The sequence below is a fragment of the Rutilus rutilus genome (assembly GCF_951802725.1).
Source record: "Rutilus rutilus genome assembly, chromosome: 1".
NCBI lineage: Eukaryota > Metazoa > Chordata > Actinopteri > Cypriniformes > Leuciscidae > Rutilus > Rutilus rutilus.
Window position 1 is genome coordinate 34,298,316 of NC_140209.1, and position 16,549 is coordinate 34,314,864.

A 16,549-nucleotide genomic window follows, 5' to 3' on the forward strand; every position below is an offset into this window, starting at 1 on the left:
TTATGACAGTAATTATAGCCATTCTAGCTTATTCAGGTGAAAGCCCATCCTTGCAAAGCAGGGGGCCCAAAGATTCAGTCTACAGTGTGAGTGTCTGGCAACAACAAGCATGCATCATCAGGTCTGATGGCCTCATGGTGGCAGAGACACACTCTCCAGGGGGCTGAGGGGACAGCTGCAAGGATTTCTTCCGCCCCATTACTCCCACATAATTAGATCACACCTAACAATCTTAACTGCCTCTATTTCACTGGTGGAGCCATCTGTGACAACTTCTTACCTGTACTCATTCCTGACTGAATTCCTCCACTTTACCCGACAATGACACTTCCTGCAGGAGTAGTTCAGCCCTGTCTGGTCTCTGATTAAGAAGTTGGAAGATTACCAAGTTGTGGAACAGGAAGATTCATGATGAAAAGACAAAAATAATTGTGTAAACTAAAATAAACTAGTTTCCATTCCCTTTCATTGTATGAAAAAGACCATCTCGGAAATTCTGATAAATATCTCCTTTTTTATTCCACAGAAGAAGTCTAATGTCAATTGGTATGGCATGAGGGTGAATAAGTGGTCATTTTTGGGATTTTTTTTGGGGGGGGAATTATTATTATTTGGGAAAGGAAAATCGTATTGAGAATCATCTGATCCTGTTGACTGGTGTTACAATGATTTTGGATGGCCTTCCATGTGAAACACCTCCACGGCACTGCCACAAATGGCACTGCCGCTTAAAGGACTGTGGGTAGGGATTTCAGAAAAAAAGAAGAAGCTACATTTGGATTTCAGCCTATGTTTTGTGTCGTTTGAACATGTTTGCGAATGTGTCTTTTAATCAAATATGAGTGTCTCAATAGCCAAATTTTAATGAAGCCCACTGTTAACTCTGGCACTGCAGGAGTATTCATTGTTGGGCTTGCGGTGCAAAATGATGCTAATAAGGAAAGAGATCAAAGGGAGGATGTTATGTGAGTTCCCACAAGACTTCATGGCCCATATTGCTGTTCAGCTCCAGGCTTCCACCTGCTTCGCTCCTTCTTTTTAAAAACCACACAGCATAGTGTGTAGCTTCTGCCACGCATACAATTTCATTCCCATCATTTCTTCTGTGACCAAAGCATACAGCAACCAAAGAAACATGAAAACAGTTTCGCACAGGATGAAAAGAGCTGTATTGACAAATTTGAGGTGCTGATAATGATATTATTGCTAAATATAACTTGACTGGTATCTTCAAATATCATCACTTTTGTTTTGGTTTGAGGATACTTAAATAGCCTGAGCTCTTCTGAAGCTATTTTTATAGGAATAGTTCATTTGAAGAATGAATATTCTGTCATTATTTTTTCACCCTCATGCCATTCCAAACTTCTATGCTGTTAATACAAAATAATTTATTTATTTTTTAAATAATTTTCATGCAGCTGTTTTCCAAAATTAATAAAAGTTATACCACTTATGCTATATTCAAAGTATTCTGAAACACAACAGCCAGTCAAACATCCAGGAAATACAGATCCTGATCAGTCAGGAATCAATTAATAGGTTTGATTCCCATAGAATGCATAAACTAAAACATATGACTTCCATGCAATTTACGTTGCTTTGAAGAAAAGTGACTGCTAAATGCTTTAATGTAAATATGATGGCAAGATGCACCCATGAATCAGGAAAGAAACTGTGTATAACAATATTTCTAATATTCATGATAAATACATTTAAATGTATACTTTTGTCAAAGCAAAGAACAAAGGAAAATGCAAGGCACTCAGAAATTCTATAATCATCCGCTGATATGTAGATCACTGATGAATCAATCCGAACAGAGTAGGCGGTCCTTTGTGGCTGTTCAACCACACATTCAACCACATGATCTAAACCACGAAAACAATCCAGTTGAATGCGTTTTTGACTACCTCTGGAAGTGGTCGAAAGTGGACAAGCTCAAAGCGTTTTAGTCCCTGTTTACACCTGTATTTAGCTTCGTACACTTGTGATCTAAATGACCAAAACGCATCTTAATACCAGGAGTAAACAGGACCTTGGAGCTTGGCCCATCACAGTCTCCGGTGTCGAGACCAGAGCCTCTTCACAGCCATCATTGATGTCACGCCAGTCTCAAGCCGTCATGAATGTTGCACATGAAGCCATTAAAGTGGTCACTATGCGAGTGAGACTGGCATCCAGCTTGGAGGCACCGCTGATGTCGGTTAGAGTGGCGGGCATCCCGGTGGTCTCAACACTTCAGAGCTCTGTTGTCCTTAGTCCGGTCATCTTAGAGGTTTCACTTACTCTAATGGCAGTGGCCATATTGTGTGTTTGGTCACACACTGTTCTTCAGCCCACAAGTCCGCTCCAGAACCCGTTCCTACCCCAGGGTTCAGTCCTGTGTTGGCTCAAGCCCCTGAACTCTCTGTCTGCCCTGATACGACCATGGAGGTCATCAATGAACTCTCTGTCTGCCCAGACACAACCACAGAGGTCATTCATGAACTTCCTTTCTGCCCTGAGATGACCGCAAAGGTCAACCTGGAACATCTCTGTGCTCTGTATTCCAGTTCCGCCAGACCTGCCCTGGGGATCTTCTGCTCCGCTGTGGTGGTCTTCGGCCCCGCCAACTCTGTTGTGGTGGTCACCAGCTCCACCTGCTCCACCGTGGTGGTCTCCAGCTATGCAGTGGGGATCTTCAGTCCTGTCTGTTCGGCTGTGGTGGTCATTTGATCCGCTGTTGGGGTCTTCAGTCCCATCCACGCTGCTTTGTTGGTCATCTGCTCCACCATTGGGATCTACAGCCCCGTCTGCTATGGTGTGGTGGTCTTCTGCTCTGCCGCGGGGATCGTCCGTTTTCAGGCCTTCCCGATTAGGTCTCTCCAGCGCTGGAAAGCTTTTCTAATATTAACGCGAGTCCTAAAGCTCTTGCCTGATCATAACCCTTCTTTTTCCAGTCATTTTCCTCTGATCTTTTTTCTTTTGTAATGTCTCTCTCAGTCTCAGTTCACGTGTAGTATAGCTTTATTTTACAGTGTTACTGTTACATATGTTATATATAGTTACTATAGTAATAACTATAAATTATGCATAATTACATGCAACTAACCCTAAACCAAACCAATAGTAAGTACATGTAGTTACTTAAAAAGTACTTAAATGCAGAATTACAGTGTAGCAAAGACACCTTTAATTAAAGTGTAACTGTAAAGTGTCCATCGAATGCACACTTCATAATTTCGCCGGATGTAGTAGGTCATCCAGGTACTTTTTGCATACCCTTTTATGAGAACTGTGAATTCGGACATACTTCTGTTGTCACATACTGTTTTTCGCCTAATACTGTATATAGTAGGGGAGAATGCGATTTCAAATGCAGTCACTGTGAGTGTTTCTCATTTCTAATCTGTGCATCATTGTTTCCTTTCTTCTCGTCTCAGCAATGAGGAGGCATCCATTTGAGTATTGAGAAGCACTCTATGTGCCATATTTTCAATAGCCATTGACTTTCAGTAAAAAGTATTTCTTCATAAGACTTGGAAAATAGTGTGTGTGTGTGTGTGTGTGTCATTTTCTATGCTTGACACTACAAACTGTCAGCGTGGAAAACAGCTGTGTGAAGATTCTTGTTGCATAAGAAAAAAGCTTGACATGAGGTAATTAAAGATTTACGTAATTAATGTTATGTTATGTTGAAAAAAATTATTGAGAAAACTATCCACCCAAACTAATTTAAAGAGCAGCATAACTGTTTTTTTTTTTCCTCCTCCAAAAGCAACATCACAGGCTTGTTTTCTTCTTTGACAACTGTGATCTCGAATTCATGATGCAAAGTACAGGGACCTTTTTTTTTCCTTTAAGAAACAACTGCCAAACAGTCTTATTTACAAGACAGCTGCTTGAGCTTGAGTTAAATGGTCAGCACTTTTCTTCAGTCAGCAAAACACATTCAAAAATAAATTCACATCAAATATGGAGTGCTGATAAAAGTCAACTCCTATAATTGGAAACACGAGGCCAAATTGTTCTAACAAGTACAAGGCGATAATAGTGATAATGAACCACTCTAAACTTTCCATATTTGAGAGCAATATAACTGATCATTCTTGAAGCAGTTTTCCTTTGGATAAAGTGTTATTTTAGCACTGTTTCTATTTTCATCTAAATGAAAGGTCTTTAAAAAGTTAGCGGATCTCTATAGACAGCACCTTCTGAAAGTATCTGAACAGAATCATCTGAGAAGTATCCAGAGGGAAGAAGATGGTGAGGTGTATTAATAGGACCTGTGCTGTGCTGTAGGACTGTCAGAAGGACTGAGCTGATCATCAACAGATCATCTTTCTAAACCTCCCTGTGGAATGAAGCAGGCAGCTCCATGAACGCCCAAAGTTTCGCTCAGAAAATGGACTGTTTTCCTCAGAATTGTATTTCTCTTTCCATTTGTGGAAAGAATTACCTTGAGAACTGAGCATACAATGAAAATGAGATTTTTATGATGCACATAAACTTCTGAAAATGTAAAAATTGTTCAAAGATGAAATGCAAAATGAGGAAACCAGAGGGGGACTCAGCTGCTGCTGCTCTTTAAACATTGGAATTGAAAGGACCTCTGGACTACCCCGAAGTCTCAGAGTTTATCAAAAAGTTTTACTGAGGGGATTGCTTTCCCAGATCTGTCTAAGCTGATTTAACATCAGCATCTATTTAGGTGCATTTTGGTGGTGCAAACAATAGCAAACCAAAATTTGCTTGAGGATGAAGCAGGATTCCCAATGGCTGAGTTGTCCATGCTATTCAATGATTTTGTTTTAGTGAAACCAATCTAGCTGTATGTCTTTACTTCCCTCAACACCAGTGTACTGTTTATCTTTGCATGTAAAGCAGGCTATAAAACAGACTCAGTATTAAGATATTGCCTTACATTAGGGAATACGGCCTTATTAGTAGTCAAGAGAAACAGTGCATGTCATTGCTGACAATATTATTGAGCAAGAGAACAGACACATCAGAGGTTTGTTCCATAAAATATGCTAAGCAAAGCGGGGATTAAACTCCAAATCCCGACTTAAATAAACCTAAGAAATAAGTTGGGGCTAAAGCGGTTTCATAAAAGGTCATTCATGCAATCCCACTAATTTGATCCAGGTTTATCTAATCTAGATAACTGTGTGTGCATGCGTTTCTTAAGCAGCCCTGGAGGTCGATCATAGATCAAATCGATCCACCCGTCAAACAGCGTATATTTTGTGCTATTTTATTCGTTTGAGACATGGTGTTTGCAAAACTTACATTTCACAGGAATATTCTCCATCTGTAAATCTTAGAAAGGCATGCAAATATTTCCATTTTGCTGCTAAACTTCACGTTGAACGAGCGCAATAATTCTGACCAATATACATTTTGCTTGGAAAATTAATAGGCTATGCGATATTTTATAACACCAGAAATATCTTCTAATTATAATAATTTATCTTTAGGATGTTGGATAAGTTGCAGTGAACTTATAGCTCATTACACTCATATATTTTATACTTAAAATAATAAAAAAATAATGATTTTTTTAAGAAACCAAATATAATAAAGATACAAAATATAGTTTTGGGTTTAGGACCTAAGCTACTTAGCAAAGATGATTTATGCTTATTTAGAATGCTGAGAATTACAGCTTTTAAAGCAATACTTTTTTTTTTGGAGAAAGCAAGAATGTTTGGTTAGATTTTAGATAACGTGAAATTAAGAGCAGAAGTATACATTCTGAAAAGATATGTGCAACTCTAAAATGAAAGAATATTCCATAAAATAAAGGAATAGCCTACATATTAGCCTACATTAACTAAATTGAAAGACATAATAAAGTACATTATTTATATATAATAAAGAAATGTATTCATAAATCTTTAAAACTATCTAATTAAATCTTGGCCACAAAACAAAAATAAAACCTGGATACTATATATACATACATACATATATATATATATATATATTATTCCATGTGTCCAGAGGGTTGTTCCATAAAACAAGATTAGAATACAAGCCAGGCTTATTTTGGTTAGTCAGACTTATTGTCAGTTGATTCTGTTTCATAAAGCAAACTTAAAATAGTTCGAACTCAGTTACTCTGGCAACTTATGCTGAGAAACTAGCCTGGTCCAGGGCAGGCTAACTGTCAGGCTAAGCCTCAGTTGTTACACAGATCCTCTAACACTGACCAATAGGAACACAATGACTGACACTCTCTCATACCATTATTTGACTTTATTAACCATTATCAGTCCAAAAATAAATATACAGAAAGAAAATCAACTTAAATAAGGCTACAATGAGACAATATAGACCTACAAAAGTGTTACATTGTATGTGAAATGTTTGTTAATGTTGTTATATATATTATTTTTATTTTTTTACATAAACAATTGATAGTATACAATATAATTTAACACGTTTGTAGGTCTAGTGTCTCACTTATCATTGTAGCCTATATATATATATATATATATACTGTATATATATATTTAGAGCCAGAGAACATTCCATTCCATAACATTTAATGTACTTTTTTTTTTTTTATGTATCCAAAGCAGTTTATGGCACAGTAAGTCACCCTCAGGTGCCATGGTGACTGAGCATCTCATTAATTGTCCAGTTTGTGGATAACCTCTTTAAGTCCAAAACTTCCGAAATAGATTTTGGACAGGCTTCTGAGGCAGAATAACAATCTAATAATTCCATTAGGCAGAAATCGCGATCCCTTTCACCTGGAAACGCATTCTCGCGATCCCGTCCGGTGAGGGCTGATGCCAGGCAGCAAATCCCCATATTGTCACAAACACAGGAGGAGACAGACAGGTTTAGGTTCACACAGTGTTTATTAAAAGCATAGTGAACCAGATGATGGTGACTTGTAGAATGATGATGGTGACTTAGCTGGCGATGACTGAAGTGGATTCTCTGTGCAGGTGAAAAGTGAACACGAAGACAGGCGATCTGGATCAGGATGACGAACAGGAGACTGGATACAGGACGAGACGATCTCAGGTGAGTAAGATAGGTAAGGAGTCTGACATGAAGCAGTGTATACTTCAACGAGACAAGACAAGGAGTGAAAAGTGAACGGGGCATGAAAAGGGTGTGTTGATGAGGGAGTGCTGATGCAGCGAGTCCAACGCTATCTCACGACCAATTAGTACGAATTCATACGAGTAAGTAAAACGTGACTGATTCGAATGAATTCGTACGACCTCGCTCGTACGATTTGTCTAAACCCCGTACGAATCATTCGTCATTCGTATGAATTCATACAAATTGGGCAACTAGTAAAATATGTACGATTTAGCAAAAATCGTTCAAATTCGTACGAGTGTGGTCGAATTTGTACGAATTAGCCACCTCGTAAAATTCGAATTGGCGTGAGATCGGGCTGGCGAGTCAGTACTCTGGTGATTGTGAACGAGTGGGCGGGTCCTAGTGATTGAGTGATGATTGGGGCTGTGACGGTGTGACTGACCCACATATCATTATCGCACAATGTTTATGTTTCAGCAGAAATTCCTGATGCATGATTCTACATTGCATGTAAAACTTGAATCCAATATGCAGTGGTTTGACTTACTCAAAGAACAACAGTCCGGGCCAGCTTAATTGAAATTCCTTACAGTTATTTTTAGTTTGCAAATAGGGTAACAGCACATGGCAGTTTTTCCTCCTGACTTCCTACGTTTGGAATGACCCAGTCATGAGACTTAAGCCCCTTTCACACAGAGATTCCGGAAAATACACGGATAAAGTGACCCGGGATTTGACCCGGGTTCATTTGATTTTGGTTCATTCACACTGCCGGTGATTTTCCGGTATCAGAGAGCGCGTTCACACACAACCCGTGTATGTCCCGGAAAGACACGTGACATCGATGTGACTTGTAATGTCTCAGCGTCTTCAGTTTGCTTATGAGCTGCGATTTCTCTCTCGAGAAACCACGCTTGTGCATTTATTTCTCTGATTCGATCATAAAATTGCGCATTTCGTACCGTTTCACAGCTGGCGAACGATCCCGGCTTCAGCGTCATCACTGCGACACGGCATTATTACGGCTTTTGTTCACACAGCGCGCGTCCCGGGACTGAACACGGCAATGTTACTAGGTCCCCAACCCGGCATCGATCCCGGCATTAAACCCGGGTCGTGTTTGCGTTCACACAGAAGGCGTTCCGGCAATTTGCCGGCAATTTCCCGGGTTCAATGCGCTGTGTGAAAGGGGCTTTACAGATCCTATCTGTTTTGTTCCCTGCACACTACTCAACATTTTAATCAGTGCAGGCTTATTAAAATTATTCACCTCAAGTCTCTCGTGTTTCACATGGACATCAGCATAAACAGGGATTTCTTTTTCCAGAGGTGTACAGACAGACTTATCAATCAGAGTCAGGCTTGACATGCTGTATAACAGACATTAACCATCAGTGTTGGATGGGAAAACCTAAACATGACAACTGAGAACAGTCCCGAAAAGTCAATTTGACTCATTTTCTAAAGACACTTCCCATTGCTTGTGCCTAAAAATAAGATGTGATATTAAAAATCATCACCCTGTGAAGTCTAAATCCCTTGACTATTAGGCCTACGTGTGCTGTGGTGTGAGGGCAAAATCGCTATTCTTCTCACTGCAGAATAAATCACACTGCTTTTATTAGCAGCTCCACCACACTGCTTTCAAATAGGCACAGTTTTTATGAACATTAGGCTATTACTAGGAGATCATGTGGGGCTTCACAGTACAAAGAAAGAGCTGCCTGAAATTAAACACATTTCAACCAGAAAGCAGGTCCATTGGTTCACCAGCCATGTAATTAATGAAAAGGGAAAACAAACAGAAGAGAAATTCTTATAAGGCTGACTTACTATGATGCAGAATAACCACCATTGTTGTTGGATATACAGAGGCACCATATAACGTTTAAGGCACCAAGAGAAAAAGACTTGCAGATAAACTATTCATGTAAATAGCACTGATTGAAGTAATTACTCTGTCCCCTTGTGAAGGTCTAAGAAGTGGTCACAGGTCAGAACAGTTATAAATGGTTAAACACTATTGAAAATAGCCTTAGATGCTGACATGACATTAAATCTATCTATCTATCTATCTATCTATCTATCTATCTATCTATCTATCTAAACAGTATTCATAGAGATAATGAAGGGAACAATTTGAATGTATCATCGAGTAGGTTTGCAACAAAGCTGCTGTTATGTGCAGAGGAACAAACTGTTTGTTCCACAGCATGTAATGTTTAAGCATACAATGAAAAAACAGGCAGGTAATACAACATATATATTTTGTTTCATGTTCATCTGTCAATGTTTACAATAAATTATTTAATTTTATTTAACTCAAGTTTCTTTTGACTGACAAGTAAAAAATTGGCTTACACTTTATGTTGAGTCCACTAAGTAACTTTGCAACAACATGTCAATTAACTCTCATTAGACTGTTAGTAGACTGGTAGGGTTCAGGTTAGTAGAATAATGTAGTTGCAGAGTTACTTATAGTCAGAATGTCTGTTGAGGAGCATACCGTGTTAAGAGATATTAAGCAGACAGTCTACTAATATTCTAATGAGAGTTAGTTGACATGTTGTTGCAAAGTTACTGATAGTTAGTAGAATGTCTGAAGTGGACTACCGAAATGAAGTGTTTCCAAAAATGATGTGGACTTTAAATCAACTTCTATGTACATAATGTTCAGTGTAAAGTTTTAGAGCGCATGTCCTCTAAAGATTAAGAGCTCTTTACCTCATTTTGCCTCACAACTCATCTAACATGTCTTTTGAATTGTATTCTATCTTGCTCTGCACTTTTTCATCAAACGCTTAGCAAAGTCTTGTAACACATAATCCCATTACAGCCTTGTACATTTACTAAAGTATCATTTCAATGTCTGGGCAGAGGATTTTGCTCTTGCTCAAAGCTAGTATCCTTGTATATTTCAATAGTTATGCAACAGTTTTTTTTGTCTCAATTTTATACATGTTATCTCTCAACACAGGAATTTCAATCCAGAGAGTACAGCATGGTAAAGATTACCACATATTGAAAAAGGCAGCTAGCATTCTTGTTAATGCTTTAATTCTAGCTGTGTATCATGTGTGCAATTCATAAGAAGAGAAAAGCAATGCAATGCAAAGAATCTTCCTGAGGGGAAGTGGATTCCCTGACGGAGATAGAGGGAAGACCACAGAAAGAACTGAACTTCAGCATCACACGTATTTCCCCTCTAACTCAATCTGACACCATGTCCTTTAGGCCTTCTTACCTCACCTCCGCAGTGCTGAAGAAGCACTATAACGGCCAGTGCTAGTTTGCTCAGCCGTTTGACGTGAGAGGCCGTTTGTGAAGCGTGCTGGCAGCACAGCTCTGAACAGGCTGAGTGTGTTTGAGCAGCTGGCACTGTCATTCATCCTGACACCGCTTGTGCTCATTGTGAGCCACAGCCAAATGACAAAGCTCCAAACCTTTGTATATCATTGACTGTAAGAGAATGAGTCAATTAGAGCTGTTTGTCAGTGCAGAAGTAATCAATAAAAGCCAGTGGCAGATTACCCTCTAGTACTGACTGCCTTCCATACCTGAGCTGTTCCTTTGCATATTCTTCATGAATATGTAAGCACTCTCTGTTTTTGAGAAGGAACTTTTTTTTGTTTTTTGCTGTCGGGTAGGCCTACCTTACTTTGTCCTCAGTAGATGCACTATCTCACATATAGAAAGAACATCACAACAGACAGTGGAAAGTGGTGGAAAACAGACCTGAGGCAAGGTGAACTTGATGAGGAGGCTTTCAACATGGAAGTAAACAGTCAAAATAGTCATTTTCAAAAAGAAAAAGAAAATTTTATGTTATTTTAAAATGTTAATTTTGTGTGTGTGTCATTTAGATGACTATAATTGATAATACAGCAGAAAATATAGAATTCTTGGAGGTACTTAATCTGACTTAGAAAAGACTTAGCAAAAGACTGTACTTCCCTCTACTGGTGATTTTGTGTCTTAAAATACCAATCTTTTTCCCTCAACACTGTAACATCGAGCCTAAACATTAACATATGTGGTCACACGTGTTGCTTCTGTGAATATTTGACTACAGAAAATCTGTTGAACATTTCCACCAGGATTGCCCTGGGGGAAAAAAAGAGAAAGTTTATTGAACATCTATTCATCTTTTGTGAACCCTTGAGACGACCAGTCACAGTCTGTTTGAGCATATCTCTGGGTCAACAAGTTCAATAACCCTATGACAGACAAGAACCTGCATTTAAAAATTACACTATGTGAATGAGATGCCTGAATTGATTTGTGTATGAGGGCAGGGAACTGCAGTGTTTGCCAGAGCAGGGGTCCTATCTCTGTTTGCCTTTACAATAGTTACCACTTCCTAACATTCTTTGAATGCCACTGAGTATTGACTCACATGATGTCTAGTTCTTCAAAGAAATACTAACATTTAACAGAAAACTTCTTTCTTTAACAGTGTTATCATTGCTCTCTTTGCAACTTATGTTTCAGTCTAAAATCGGAAAACAGACAATATGATTTTCAGTCAGGCCTTGTTATAGATTGTTTAACCCGGATTCACTTTTTAGAGTTGGATGTCTTCCAACAGATAACCACAAGTGGAGCAAGTACCATCTGTTAAATGTCACTGATGGCTCAGTAGATTTACATGAACTTTGGAACACCGTTCAGAGAAATTCAAAGGATTTTCATCTAAAATGTGTGGGAGTATTAGACAGAAAATTCTGTGGAAATGCATTGACAATTAAAATTAGAGTACTAATTTTGTACAAAATATATAAAAAGGAGTTACATTAACATAATGGCAATATTTTAACATCTCCGCTTACTCACTTTTCTACAATAAAAATATATTGAAATCGTCAAGGACAGTAAATATTTATTATAAAATAGTGACTATAACAAGTTTTGCTAGGCTTAATTTAATATTCAACCGGTAAAACAGTAGCAACCGCAGAAAATGAAACCAGCAGAAATGAAGAGGTTAATTCTGTCTAGAACACTGTGTGGGTTTGTCTAGGTGATATATGGGGCAGAGGTGGTTCAGATCTGTCATACACATGCCCCTCTTCTAGTGATCGCCTGCTGGACTGCTGTCACAATAAAACGGTAGAGCCAAAACTCTAAATTTCTCAAATCTATTGTTTTTTAAATGTATTCTTTTTTTTTTTTTTCATTGATGTTCAGTGAATGCTTGAGAATATAATCATGTGATGGTGTAAATGTATTGCAGCTGAACTAATTTCCTAAATCTGACAGATGTTGAAAAAGTATATAGATAGGCAGGTGCTTTGTTACCTTGCAAGTTTTTGATGTTGGCATTTCGATAATTGTCTCTTAGTTGGGATGAACCCCTTTGTACTGCTATTGTTGTACACACTGGGGACATCAGTGGTGCTGGCAGACCCCAACAAAGACGAATCAAGACCCTCAGAGGATCCGGGGCCCTCGGTAGATCCAAAGCCCTCAGAGGAACCCACTGCCCAAAAAAGTGAGCCCTGCTCAAAGAAATGTACCTGTCTTCAAGATGACTACAGTTTAGAGCTCAACGTCTACTGCAGCACACGCAACCTCACACAGGTTCCCTCCGACATCCCTCTGTCTACACGCTCGCTATGGCTGGATGGAAACCTGTTTGCTAACTTACCAGCGGCTGCTTTCGAAAAGCTGTCCAATCTGGAGTTCCTAAACTTACAGAGCAGCCTGCTGGTATCCCTCGATGCCCATGTCTTTAAAGGTCTGAATTCCCTTGCTCATCTGCACCTTGAGAGGAACAATATTCGTTCATTACCTGGCATAGTCTTTCAGGGCACACCCAACCTTGCGTCCCTCAGTCTCAACAATAATCAGCTGTCTCGAATAGATGACAAGTTGTTTGCTGGACTCAGCCACATGTGGCTGTTGAACCTAGGATGGAATTCACTGTCTGTCCTGCCTGAGACGGGGTTTCAAGACCTACATGGATTACGAGAGTTAGTTCTTACTGGGAATCGTCTGGCGTATCTCCAACCGCAGCTATTTCAGGGTCTTACTGAGCTCAAAGAATTGGACCTAACTGGAAACAATCTAAAAGTTATCAAGGCAACTGTGTTTGTGAAACTGCCAAAACTGCAGAAGCTTTATCTGGCCCAAAACCAGATCGTGACCGTGGCACCTAGGGCATTTGTGAGCATGAAATCTTTGAGATGGTTGGATCTCAGCAGGAATCGTCTATCTGTACTTCACGATGAAACTTTCCTCGGTCTACACAGCATGCACGTGCTTCGCCTGTCAAATAACTCGATTAGTAGTCTAAGACCTGGGACTTTCCGTGATTTGCAGTATCTTGAGGAACTCTGCCTTTGTCACAACCAGATACGAGCCTTGGGAGTGAAAGTTTTTGAAGGGCTGGGCCATCTAGAGGTGCTGAACTTGGAGAACAACCGGCTACAAGAGGCACGCATGGGCACATTTATGGGCCTGAATCACCTTGCTGTGATAAAACTTACAGGCAGTTGTTTCCACAGCCTACCAGATCAAGTTTTCAAGGGTTTGTCAAAGCTCCACAGTATTCACCTTGATAGAAGCTGTTTGGCAAAAGTCTCAGCCCAAAGTTTTGCTGGTCTTACAGGTCTTCGTCGCCTTTTCCTACAACACAACAACATCTCTACAGTGGAGCGTCAGAGTTTTGTGGAACTACAAGGTCTGCAACAGCTTGATCTAAGATTCAACCAGTTAACATCCATCACCTCCCACACATTTTATGGCCTGAAGAATCTTGAGTACCTTCTACTGTCAGGCAACTTACTTCGCAATCTTCCTGCTGAGGCCTTACTGCCACTGCAACACCTGTCTTGGCTGGATCTCTCTGGAAACAGGTTGGAGCTCATACGTAATGCGACTATATACATGCTGCCACGCTTGCGTTACTTGAACCTGAAAGACAATGTACTGGTCAACCTTCCAGCTTCTATACCTGATCGCCTGGATCAGCTCTGGCTCTCAGGTAACAACTGGAAATGTGACTGTAGTGCCAAACCCTTTCGAGATTTCGTTCTAAAGAAGCCACAGGTAGTTCCACTGCAGGTTGAAATGCTTGGGGAAGGTGAGGAGCCCCATACACTTGTCACAATATACAATAACATCACATGTGCCAGCCCATTAAGTGCTTCTGGACTTGACCTGCGGAACATCGGCAGTGAACATTTCAGGAACTGTTAAATTTAACAATAATATTAATTCTACAAAACACAGATTACGTTTTCTATTCAGACATTATAATTCAGAGCTTCCAATCATGACTTTTATTTATCTCAAAAATATCTTCTTTTGTGAAAAGATCTTAAGAAGATCCTTAATTTTGTTTGTTTGTGGTCTCTATATAAGCACGGAAAAGGACATTGCGCAAAAGCTTGTTCTGATAAATCAAACCCAAATATGGTGATATGTACACAATATTGATCCATGCTCTAAGTCCAAAGGCCTGCCTTCAGGTTTAAACATGGTCAATTCCCCATTTGTCTTCTTCAGCAACATTCTAAAACAATCGATTAAAATAACAATTACAATAATAAAAAAAAATTAATGTAACTTTATTAATACCCCTAGTAGAGTTTGCTAATAAAGCAGTTAATATGGGCAACTCAGAATACATATGGTTTCCAGTTGCATGACAGGTCAGTTTTTTCAGACCACAAGTTTTACATTCATATGTTTACTATGGGACTTTTATAAAATAAAAGAGTTTCACTAGATTCTGACTGGTTTATTGAATTTGTCCACAAACAAAGACATGGATTTTTTACACAAAAATTAACACAATAACAGCGTGAAATGGCACAATACAAAAAGACCATTATTTTCACAAGTAATATTTATTTAGTTTTTGTCACATCATTTTCAGCTCAATCTCACATTTTTCATATTTTGTCTCATATTTCAGCTCAGTCTCCTCACTGACACTGCTGTTTTCATAGTTTTGAAAATGTTGGATCTTCATAACAAAAAACAAACAAAAACAATAGGCTATTTGTTCAATTTTAATAAACCCAACACGTGAGACATAAACCTATATCCTCCTTTTTTCATGTCATTACATTGTTTAGAGTATTAGAAAAAAAAAAAAGGAAAACATTTGGAACAAATTATATTTTATTCAAATGTTATGCTAGGCTATATGTCCTCTGTAGTGGACACCAGGACACAAAATGATATAACAATGGGATTTTTTTTTTTTTTTCATCAATTTTTAGGTTTCAGGATTGTTTTAACCACACATTGTTTAAAGATGACTAATGAAAGATATAGCAACAGAATGAATTGATAATATAATTTTACTTAATGCAATATGTGGGTAAAATTGCCATAAATGGGTAGTCTCATTCAATACAAATGTATTTATACACTGTATCTAATTTGCATATTAATGTATTTCTGGGGCAAAGTCATGAAACAGAAGTGTAATAATGGGAGTAATAATTGGCAACATTTTCATAATAATATCTAATATTTCGTAGGAATATTGATATATAATTCATTTCCCTATTTTCACTTGTTTTGTCTCCCAAAATGCCTGACAAACAAGGATGTCCTCTACAGTGGACATGTAGGCCTATGAAATCATGCCCTGTTTTGTAACAGAACGTTTTATTTTTTTTATGAGAAACCCCATAACATTTTGAAAATTAATCCGATTTAAATTATTACAAAATAAATATGATCATTTTCCACAAGAGTGCTAAATTGGATCACTAAATTAATGTCAGTCATTTTTAAAGCATCCAGCGTAAAACGGTGACATGTATGATGTCAGAGACATTTATTAAATATAATGTTCACTACAGTGGACAAAGAAAACCGTTACAGCTGTTCCTAAGAGCTGGATTAGCAAGTTTCGCGCCAAAACATCTACGTGACAGTGAAGACATGCAAATAGCACTGTCAACAAAACTATGTCTACAGCAGGGACCAGGCCAGAAATGTTCATGGGGGTGGGCGTGAAAACTGCACGCCAAATTGCCAAGAAAAATATAACGCAACAGTTTCAAGTTCAAAGTCTTAAAACAGCAAACAACAACAACCTATATAAAATAAAATAAAATAACCTATAAAAAGGTCACTTATTCAACTTAAAACTTACGTTCTGTTGCTGCTTTGCATACTCGAATTGGCTGTAGCTACAAGTCATTTAAACATATTAAAATTGTATATTTAAAATTGACTTAAAAAATTAAGTTGAATCTCGAGTAACTTGCTGAAATTGCTTAAATATATATATCTTTTTTTAAGTAATCTAAAAACATTGACTTGAATGACCGATCATAATCATTTGTGCCTGACAAACATAATAAAATGGCTCATGCAGCCTATATGATTTAATGTTTATAATTTATAAACATTGAGCAAATGTTTGTACTTACCTTTGCACGTCCTCCTCCTGCAATATTAATCTGAAACGACGGAAGTTCTGGTTAAAAGTGGAGATGAACCAAAACATTCATAAGTGTCTCTGTCAGTTAGC

The 16,549-nt window shown here is 38.5% G+C and overlaps 1 protein-coding gene across 1 annotated transcript; it reads left to right on the plus strand.

Annotated features, from left to right (window-relative positions):
* The first annotated feature begins 12,050 nt into the window (after positions 1–12,050).
* Positions 12,051–14,783, plus strand: igfals (insulin-like growth factor binding protein, acid labile subunit). The gene is made up of 2 exons (XM_084408921.1): positions 12,051–12,159; positions 12,392–14,783. Exon 2 carries the CDS (start codon positions 12,397–12,399, stop codon positions 14,248–14,250), a length of 1,854 nt encoding a protein of 617 aa, XP_084265047.1. The 5' UTR covers positions 12,051–12,159; positions 12,392–12,396; the 3' UTR covers positions 14,251–14,783.
* The last annotated feature ends 1,766 nt before the right edge of the window (positions 14,784–16,549 follow it).

Bases quoted from the DNA above. Each gene is read 5' to 3' on its own strand.
- igfals (XM_084408921.1), top strand. From the start codon at position 12,397: ATGAACCCCTTTGTACTGCTATTGTTGTACACACTGGGGACATCAGTG.